Source organism: Bactrocera dorsalis, chromosome 1 (genome assembly GCF_023373825.1).
Source record: "Bactrocera dorsalis isolate Fly_Bdor chromosome 1, ASM2337382v1, whole genome shotgun sequence".
Classification (NCBI taxonomy): Eukaryota; Metazoa; Arthropoda; class Insecta; order Diptera; family Tephritidae; genus Bactrocera; species Bactrocera dorsalis.
In genome coordinates, this window is record NC_064303.1 from 70,622,533 (window position 1) to 70,632,685 (window position 10,153).

Sequence of the window (10,153 nt, forward strand, 5' to 3'; positions counted from 1 at the left end):
ATCTACATATTAAAAACTACCATGCCGGACCTAAGGCGCTGGTGGCTTTAATTCGTTTACAATTCTGGATCGTTAATGCTCGTGATCTCACTAGACGTATTGTGGGATCATGTATTCATTGCTTCAACATATGATGGGTAATCTTCCTGTTGAGCGGTTAACACCAACACGCCCATTCTCTCGTTGCGGCGTCGATTTCTGTGTACCTGAAGTGGCGAAAGAACTAGCGAAAATGAATATTTGGTATTGCCACTTGCGAATTTATAAAATTCGCTTCGCCTCAACTGTCAAAATTTGGCGAACGTTTATTTGAATCGAGAATCTAATTAAAAATGGAGAAAACGTTAGTAAAATTTTAAAAATTTATTTATTGTATTTAATTTATTACAAATTTAATTATTTTTAGAATAAAACGAACTACTCAAAAGCAATTTGAGATACTGGTGAAGTTGATGGAAGGAAATTCTAAGCTAGCCAGAGGAATGGCGCCGTTTGGCTTAACAAAAAAAAATAGGATGGAGTTGTGGGAAGGTATTGCTTCGGCGTTAAACAATATCGGCCCTCCAATACGTAGTGGCAGCGAATGGAATAAGGTAAGAATAAACAATTTTGATTGCATATATGTACATATCTGTATTGATTTGTGTATTTCTTAGGTTTAGTTGGACTATAAGCTAAAATTAAAAAGGAAAATTGCAGATAATCGAAAGGAGATTGCAGCCACAGGTGGAGGACCATACAACCAACGGAGTTTAACGCCTTTGGAGCAGGCCGTGGACGAGCTGCTCAGCTTGCAGCAGGCAGTAAATCCAAGCGGAGCCGCATTTGGTAGCACTACACCTGCACCTGCACCTGCACCTGCATATTTAGAAGAAGAACATCTGGATGATGTCGAGGTGCAGCCTGAACAGGCTGGAAATGTTAGCATTTCGTCTAGGCAGGCACCTACAAGCAGAGTGGAGGGCCGCGAAAATTTGCGTATGAAGGCTTTGGAGAAACATGGAGAAACGCAAGAAAGCCTTGTCGGTATTATGCACAATATTAATTCGGTGTGTAATGAAATTTCTAGATACACTAGAAAATTTTACGAATTAAAAAAGAAAAATTGGCGCTTTATAAAATGAAAGAAGAAAGAAAGAAGGAAGAAAATAAAGAAAAAAATAAGCGACATAAAGAAAAAATTGAAATAAAACTAAAAGAATGGGAATTAAAAAAATTTAAATACTCAAAATAAAAAAACGTATTTTCTGCATATTCAAAATTAATTTCAGTTATTTTATTGTAGTTATGTTACATATATGTACATATATTTTAGGGATGCAACTAAACTATGACAATGCATTCGCAATTTGTCTTCGGCGAAGATCTGCTGCTGTTCCACTGAAGTTTCCTTCAACTGGCTCCAGTGGTACTACGACATCAACAAAAGTTTCTTCTTCAGGATCATTCACATTATATTGTTTGCAAATATTGTATAAAGCACAACAAACATTTACAATAACCGTTGCTTTACTAGGAGGGTATCGTAGTTTACGTTCACCTAGTATACAACGAAAACGACATTTCAGCACTCCAATTGTCCGCTCAACTACGTTCCTTGTCTTTGCGTGTTTCTTATTAAAATTTGAATCCACTGTTCCTAGTAAAGCGTTTCGGAAAGGCGCCCATAGATACTCGTGTAGTGGATAACCAGAATCACCTATAATATATTTAATTTTAGTATTTATGTATGTACATACACATATAAATTGTAGTTACCTAAGTAAACCGAATTATGATCTCCTCTTTGGTATGTTTGCTCCAGATATGTTTTTAATGCGCTATTGTGCCACACAAATGAGTCGTGAATAGATCCTCCATATCTTGCATCAACACACCGTATAACCATATCCTGATCGCACGCCTGATAAAAATTAATTTTTTAAGACGAAATAATAATAAGTAATATTTTATTTATTTAGTTGCTACTTACAATCATCGCATTTATGCTGTAAAATCCTTTTCTATTCATATATAAGTGCTTGTTCTCACATGGAGAAATAATTGCAACATGGGTTCCATCAACGCAACCAACCACATTCGGAATTCCAGCTCTAGTGAAAAATTTTCTTCTTGTTGTTCGTTTCTGCTCTTCAGTTATGTCTGTTTTGATCCAGATACTGCACAGAGTGGATTCCAATATTGGAAGCATTTCCTTAAAAATCAACGAAACAGTGAGCTGCGCAATACCTAGTTGGAAATCATTTCCCATTGTTTGCTGATAGCTCCCATGAGCCAAAAATCTGAGAACGCAGCACAGTTTCAACATCGGCGATATTGAGGACGATAGGTTAGTCGGACATTTTTCCTTTATGCGTCCTTACTTAACCGAAAGTTTTCTTTAAATCTGTTAATAAAAACTTATGTGATACTTACAACACTGAAGAAAGTTCCATGGGATTAGAGTGATTTCTGATGAACCGTCGCTGCCTAAGTAACTTCGTTGTTGTCCTTTCAACATAAATGTCTTCGAAATATAAATCTACGTTGTTAAACATTTTTATTCACTTTTTTAAAATCACGGTAAAATTTCAAAACACACAATAACAAATAAGCGAATAATAAAATTTCGAAACAGTAGCAATAATACGTCAAATATGTCAATTTCGGATGAACTCGTGTGACATTTCTCAATTATTTTAGTATGGCAACAAAAAAGTTGAGCGAATGTGTACATTCGCCAGTGACAATATGAGCATGGCGAATTTTCGCCTAAAACATTCGACTCGCCAATGCATTCGATTCGCCAGTGACAATACCAGCATTATTCTGATAATGCAACTAATTTCGTCGGAGCTTGCAGCAAACTTTCAAAAGCCTTTCTTTTCAAGAAGGAAACCAAAGATGTCATCACAAGTTATTGCGCTAATCAATTTATCAATTTTCATTTTATCCCTCCTAGGGCACCTCATTTTGGTGGCATTTGGGAGGCCGCAGTTAATTCAGCCAAAGGGCATTTGAATCGTAACGTTATGAATACCAAGTTAACATACGAGGCCTTGGTAGAAATAGAAGCAGTTCTTAATTCTCGGCCTCTGTCTCCAGGTCACTTCTTAACTGGTAGCGCGTTAAAGAGTCTTCCGGAGCGAGCAGTAGCTGACAACGTCAATGAAGTCAACAGATGGAATCAAATAACTGCCGTCAAACAAATATTTTGGAAACGTTGGTCACACGACTATATAAGCGATCTGCAAGCGAGAACAAAGTGGAACACTGACCATGGAAATGTTGGTAAGAACGTAATGGTTCTTATCCATGAGGACAATGTACCACCGCAACGATGGCTAATTGGTCGTGTCATTGATGCTATCCCAGGAAAGGATGCACGAGTCAGAGTGGTTGATGTGCGAACTTCAAAGGGTATAATTCGTCGCCCAATCCACAAAATTGCAAATTTACCTGTTTGAAAGTCCTTTCAACGGGGCCGGGAAGTTGGGTCAACTAACGTTTCACCCTATTAGTTATTAAGTTATTTTAAGTTTAGTTACTCATACGAGTATATAAGAGCGCAGACTCAATTGTATATATTAACAAACTAAGGTATTAAAAATTGTACGTGCATAATGCTTTCACATATCTCATTGTATATACACACCAGAGTCCTGCACGAGTAATTAAAAAAGTAACATGTTAGCAAGCGGCACACAATCATACGCTAGCAGATATCAAATGTGTGATTGTATGCGTTGGTAAATAAATTGCGCATTATTTTGAGCGGCTCTGCTCTATCGTTCAGTCGTTGTCGAGCCAGCAACGAATTAACATCATGTAAGACTATAGCGTTTCATTTGCCATTGACGATACCAGATAGTAATCGTACGATGCCACGATGCCGCGATGCCGATGCGAAATGTTACCTTCGCATCGTGGTAATCGTCAGAAGTGTTACTTAGTAACGTAATCGTACGATGCCTACCTTAATCGTGCAGGCCTCTGATACACACGCATACATGTCTACATACATATGTTCGCAACAACATAACAGTGAGAGTTTTTGCCACTCCTTTTATGTGACTCTTTCGCATGTGCAAGCATATGGACATCCATCGAAATTATTAGCATAAGCCTAATCATTGTACCTAATTGCATTTTATTTACATTAAATAATATAGTCTATTGCTGACCACCAAGGCGACAAGCTTTGATTTCCTCATTCTTCTTTCAATTTAATTACACAGCCCAAATTCTCATTTAAATCATTGTTGTTTCGTTAAACTAACGGGGTTGGTAAAAACTCTTCATGATCTTACAGTATGTATATATTTATATACTTGTATGTAGGTATATTTATACGGATATATGCGAGGTATGACAATTAAGTAATGAGACTGATTCCATAAAAACCGTATATTTAAAATTATTCTACAACTCTGCCATCCCCTTCAAAGTAGTCCCGTTGGGCAGCTATTCAGCGATTCCAATGCGTTTTCCATGCTTCGTAACATTTCTGGAACGCTTCGACTGGGATGTCCGCGAGTACCCTCGTCACGGCCGGCTGGATGTCCGTAATCGACTCAAAATGGGTCCCTTTGACCACCGATTTTGTTTTAGGAAACAAAAAAAGTCACAGGGTGACATGTAAGGCGGCTGTGGCAAGACGGCGATACCTTTAGAGGCAAAATACTGGGACACGCTGAGGGCAGTGTGGCACGGCGCGTTGTCGTGATGAAGGATCCAGTTACGAGTGATGTCTGGGCGCACCCTGTAGACTCGTTTTCGCAAAAAAAATCAATTTGGATTACAACGAGGTGACGTTGATGGCGATCAAGAACAGACTGCTTTATTTTATTAAACTGGCTTAAAATGAAGCTTATTCTAATTACACTTGCTTATTAATAATATTAACTTATTTTTAACATATCATTGCTGAATAAGCATACTTTTATTACTTCCAATAATTATTAAAAAATTTACTTGTTGAATTAATTTTTGATTACTTTATTTGTTTAAGCAAATTGCGAAAGCCGGAAATGGTGTTATGTTGCAATTTGCTTTAACAGTTCATCGTATTTGTCAAATGCATTGTCAGGTGTTTTTACATACTGACTTACATGTAACTACTCCCCCCTTTATAGTAGAATTCTCCTTAATTCTTTTATTTAATATTATTTTTATATATTTGTGTTTTTTGATAATAAGAGTAGCTACTAATATAATTGCAATTATGCTTAATATGTTGCAAATATGAGATATTTGATTTATGTTCTTCTACTATTTCGTCAAAAGTAATTTTTTCGTAAGATTCTGACTGTCTTTGTATATTTTTATAAATCCTTCCGTTCTTTGTTCTGTATAATCTTCCCCGTTCCTATTTAGTTTGTTGATTGCCTTTTCTTTTTGCTGTTCTAAATTTTTTCTTACTGATAATTCGGGTGGTGGAGCACGGTGCTTACTCGTTCCAAAGATGTGGTTGGCCGTGGGGAAACGGTTGGCGCAATATATTCCACAAAATGTTAAATAAAATAAAAGGTTTCATATAACACAAATATTTAATTATAAAAAATTGGAAACATACTTACCACGTCTGTATCGCAGCGCTGTCACAAAAGAAGAGAGCGCGCAACTTTTTAGTTAGAGTTTAGTTGAGCGCGAATTAAAACTTCGAAAAAACTTCGAAGTAGAGAAAAAGAAAAGATTGCTCTGTCGATACAGACGTGGCAAAAGAAATTGGGCGTCAACATTCTCCCCGCCTTGCAGTATTACTGCAAATGCAGTTTACAATAAATGACTTAAAAGTAACTTAACTAACTGGCTCCTGTACTTCCTCTTCCACGTCTTCTTTGCAGATGGGGTGGCCGACGAGACGTATCGAGTCTGGTTCGGTCTGGGAAACGCTGCTGAGATGAATCCAGTCTCAGCTGGTCACTGCCATGCCGCCAATTTTCATAGAAGTCACCACATTCCGAGGTCAGCGAGACGACTCGAGTCTAACTCGATCCTGGGTAGGTGGTAAATGTGAGAGGCGTTGGCAGCCAGTGCACTTTATTGTGCCGATATTATACGACGCGCAAGTCTTTGCTGCCAAGGTACGGCGAGCATCTGCTTGACGTCGGGCCTCTCGTCCACGCCTTCGCTTCGAATGGGGTGGCCGTCGAGACGAACCGAGTTTGGTTCGGTCCGGGCAATGTCGCAAATCGAGTCTCAGTCGATCGTTGCCTCGATCTTGGGCGTGTGGTATGCGGGCGAGGCCTCGTTGGTCAGAGCTTTGCGTGACTGATGACGTCCGTTGACACGGTTGTTGTTATTGCTGTGTGGCGTGTGTCAACGCGTGCGCCATTGCTGCAGGTTGCTGCTGCTGTGTTGTTGTTGCTGTTTGTGATGTGGTCGTTGTGTGGTGTGTGGCTGTCGACTGCGTTGCTTGTCTGTTGCTGCGTGCTGCTTGTTGATTTACTGTTGTTGTTGTGGCCGCCGCATGTTGGTATTGTGTAGACGGCTGTTGTGACGTTACATACGTTGCTGATTGGTCTTCTTGCTGCGATTGCGACGGCGGCGCCTGCTGTTGCTGGTGAAAATAGGCTATTTGCAGTTGATAGCGCTGCTCGTATTGTTGTTGTAGCTGTAGTTGCATCTGCTGGTGGTGAAAGGCATCCGACAATGGCGCCACTGCGTTGCTCGTGGCATAATGTTGCTGGTGTGGTGGTGGATAGTGCGCTGTTGCTGATGAGGCCGCCACAGCTGATGATGGCAGCCACGTTTGTGATGGGGGTTGTAGTAGTGCCGTTGCTGCGACAGCATGTCGCTGCGTTGCAGCTGTGGCAGCCGTTGCTACCACCGTTTCAGCGGCGCTCGTGTAATAATTGAAATTGTTGGTATTTGTCGCTTCAGCGCTGCTCGACGGTGTGCTGCCTACGGATGTTGCTGACAGAGATAGCCCTGCTGCAGGCAGTGTCGACCCACCGACGCCACAATGCGTGTCGGTGTGATTCGATGAGCCGGGCGCATCATTTGTTTCGCCATCATCGTTAGTTTGATCCTGTTGTAGCTGGTGCTGCTGATGTTGTTTCTGTTGTATAAATATATAATTAGTATCTATTTTACTACAAAAATTGTTTTGTGTTTGTTGTTTAGTTATTACTGAATTTTATCCGACGCCTTTGCCATTTACCTTCGTTTCTTCGGAGGGAACGGAACCTGTTATAATCCAACCGAACACTGTACGTTGTGCAGCGAGGGATCCGAAAATTTTCGATTTTACCCCATTTAGTGTAATTTTCGGGTAAAGGTATGCTCCGATCAACAAGTCAACCTTTTGACTCGTATAGAAATTATTATCCGCTAAGGGGATATTGGGTAACCTTTTGACAATTGAAGGGTTAATTGATCTGGATGGAAGCAGTCCAGTCAATTTTGGCAGTACCAACGCTTCCGCGTCTAGTCTTAAACTCTTGTTACGTGGCGAGCCAATTGTAATCGAGCATACCGATTGAACTCGTCCTGATACGGTATTATTCAATCCTGAAACTCGCGCGCTGACCTATTTGCATGCCAGATGTAAGCGTTTTTGCAGACTATTGCTTACGAATAAATCAGGGCTCTCACAGTGAAGGTGCTCTCGTTGTGACATATGGTCACCATGGCTGTACCATTTAAAACATTGGCCTTAATAGAGGCCACATGAGATTTAGTAGAAATCTCAGTAGTGTCTGTGCTGTCAGATATCTGAGCTATATCCTCACTCTGATCCCGGTGAATCATAGAGTGATGTCTCTGTTTACATTTATTACAATTAAACATACTTTTAGAATTTTTTACTTCATGTGAGTCTGATTAACAGTTTAGGCAGACGTGGAGTTTTCTGACAGCATTTAATCGTGCATTAGGCTGCATCTCAATGAATCTTTGACAAGTTTTCAAAATGTGCGATTGAGATGAGCACAGTTTACATTTAATATTGTTTTTCTTGGCGTGATGGGAATTGATGGGTTTGGATCCAATCCTTGACTGTAAGGTTGGTATCCGACCTTCACCATTAGCCGACTTAATATTGGGTTGAGTACTCAACTCGCCTTTGAGGTTTGACACTCTTTCAAGCGTTTTAACCCTTTTGGTTAGAAACTTGTCTAACTCGACCCATTTTAGGATCTCTGAATCCGAATCCAGAGATTGCTCCCAAAGCGACAGTGTATAGTCCGGTAGTCGGATAGAACACAAATACGTAAATATGGCGTCCCAGCTACCTACATTGATGCCATGTATTTGTAAAGCTTAAATGCAGCTATTAATCTCCCGCTGTAAATTTCTGAGTTCGGTCTCAGATTCTATAGAAAGGTACGGAAGCTTGAATAATAAATTCAATTGTGTGTTGTGCATTCGCTTGTTTTCATATCTACACAGCAAATTATTTCAAGCCAATGCGAATCCGTCATTCGTCAGTGGCGCTTTGGAAACGATAGCTTTTGCCTCACCTCGCGTTTTTTGGTTCAGATGAAATAACTTTTCTACCGGAGATAGCCTTGGGTTATTCCCATATATAGCGACAAATAAATCCCTAATAGAGGGCCATTGTAAAACATCGCCATGAAATATTTCTGTATCACATGGCGGTAAATTGATAGAATACCTCACGGGTTCTACAGTTTTGTTGTAACCGTTCAGGTTGAATCACCGTTGAATTTGAAGTAGGGCTTTGGTTGAACGCCGTAAGGCCGCTCAATACACATAGGCGTGGTAACAGCTTGTATATTTAAGTTTAAGGTCGTCAATTGAGCTTGTGTCAGAAGGATCCACTTTTGGAAAACACAACTTATATTCTGACTTTACCTCTGCCCACAGAGATTTCAGTTCAGCTTGTTGTACTTCAAGAGAGTAGGCACTTTGGTTGTTTGCTGTTGGAGTAAAAGACTCCTCAAACTCCAGTAGAGCGTCTGCAGCTGTGGTAAAGGCTCTGATAGATTCCATTGGTTTCGAAAATTGAACCGAAACTGCAAAAATGTTGCACAAACTCGGATCTAAAACTTGAAATTAAAATTTAAAAATAAATATTTGCAAATATGTTGCAAAAGTTCAAAAGTTATAGAACTAATCACGGACAAACTACAAATTAGTAGTGCGTTGTTTCGCAGTGAAGCGTGAATTTTCGAAGACACAAAAAAAATAATAAATTTAGTGAACTATTTTTCCGAATATATTAGAATGTGCTTGCTGGGTAATCGGTCCAATGCACTTGCACGCCTAGTCTTCGACTATGTACACAAACAAAATAGATTTGTGCTTAATTGCTTTATTATGTAAAATCCAAATACAAATACAGATAAAAATTCAAAAGCACTTATTTGATTTATGTCCACTATTCACTTTCACTTTTGTTCACTGGGTTATTTTCGAACCATTTCGATTTCACCACTACACTCTTTTGTTTGTTGGGATGGCTGCTGTGCTGCTTAGAAAATGGAGTATGACGAAAAAATCGAATTAATTAAAGATATTGTGAAATGTATGGAGAAAGTCATACAAATTGATTCAGACGATAGTGAAAAGGGTGATATATGTGAAAGTCTGTCATATAATCTTTGTTTTAATTTTGAATTATAAATAAAAATGAATTTCTTAATTGACAGAACTGATTAATATATGTGATAGAGTGGCCCAAATACCTATAAGGAAGAAGAAACGACAATGGGTTAAAGTAAAGAGTAGACAATCAGTTAAAGTAAAGTGAAAGAGAATGAAAAAAAAAACTCGAACAGAGTTGCGCAACACAAGTTGCTCGTGTGAAGGTAATGGGCGACAGCAAAAGAGAATCGCCCGAGAATTAGCAACTTTTGTTGCCGCGTCTAATAATGGACCTGATTGCCTGTGTTGCTTGGACTTTGCTGCTCTCCCTTTGCTGCTCTCACTTCGCTGTTTGGTTTTCTTGCCGTCGCTCACTTTACTTTTCTAATTTTTTTGTGTCGCTCACTGCACTTGTAATTTTGTATTTTTTTTTTGTTTGCGCTCGTGAAACCGCAGCTGCGTTATTGCTGCTTGCCTTTATTGTTATTCGAGCAATATATGGAAAGGCAGAGTTGAGCGACTAGACTCAAATTAACCATAAGAAAAACCAAAAAACCGAGAGAGATTTTTGACGCTCCAGACGATTTTGTGCCTCCAAGAAATTTATAATTTTTTCTCGAAT

The 10,153-nt window shown here is 39.4% G+C and overlaps 2 protein-coding genes across 2 annotated transcripts; one reads left to right on the forward strand and one right to left on the reverse strand.

Annotated features, from left to right (window-relative positions):
• The first annotated feature begins 515 nt into the window (after window positions 1-515).
• On the forward strand, window positions 516-5,885 carry LOC125777866 (uncharacterized). The gene is made up of 3 exons (XM_049453939.1): window positions 516-593; window positions 663-1,049; window positions 5,826-5,885. The coding sequence occupies exons 1-3, from the start codon at window positions 516-518 to the stop codon at window positions 5,883-5,885; spliced, it is 525 nt and encodes a 174-aa protein (XP_049309896.1).
• A 395-nt stretch (window positions 5,886-6,280) lies between these two features.
• Window positions 6,281-7,734, reverse strand: LOC125777867 (probable serine/threonine-protein kinase DDB_G0280133). The gene is made up of 2 exons (XM_049453944.1): window positions 7,579-7,734; window positions 6,281-7,042 (listed from the first exon to the last, which is right to left on the reverse strand). Exons 1-2 carry the CDS (start codon window positions 7,732-7,734, stop codon window positions 6,281-6,283), a joined length of 918 nt encoding a protein of 305 aa, XP_049309901.1.
• Between the last annotated feature and the right edge of the window lie 2,419 nt (window positions 7,735-10,153).

What these genes read in the sequence shown, in the direction of transcription:
- LOC125777866 (XM_049453939.1), top strand. Translation starts at nt 516, where the DNA reads ATGGAGTTGTGGGAAGGTATTGCTTCGGCGTTAAACAATATCGGCCCT. An exon ending in GTGGCAGCGAATGGAATAAG is followed by an intron (nt 594 to 662) that starts GTAAGAATAAAC and finishes TCTTAGGTTTAG; the next exon opens with TTGGACTATAAGCTAAAATT. An exon ending in TTATGCACAATATTAATTCG is followed by an intron (nt 1,050 to 5,825) that starts GTGTGTAATGAA and finishes TCTTCTTTGCAG; the next exon opens with ATGGGGTGGCCGACGAGACG.
- LOC125777867 (XM_049453944.1), bottom strand. Translation starts at nt 7,734, where the DNA reads ATGATTCACCGGGATCAGAGTGAGGATATAGCTCAGATATCTGACAGC. An exon ending in ACAACGAGAGCACCTTCACT is followed by an intron (nt 7,043 to 7,578) that starts GTGAGAGCCCTG and finishes TTTATACAACAG; the next exon opens with AAACAACATCAGCAGCACCA.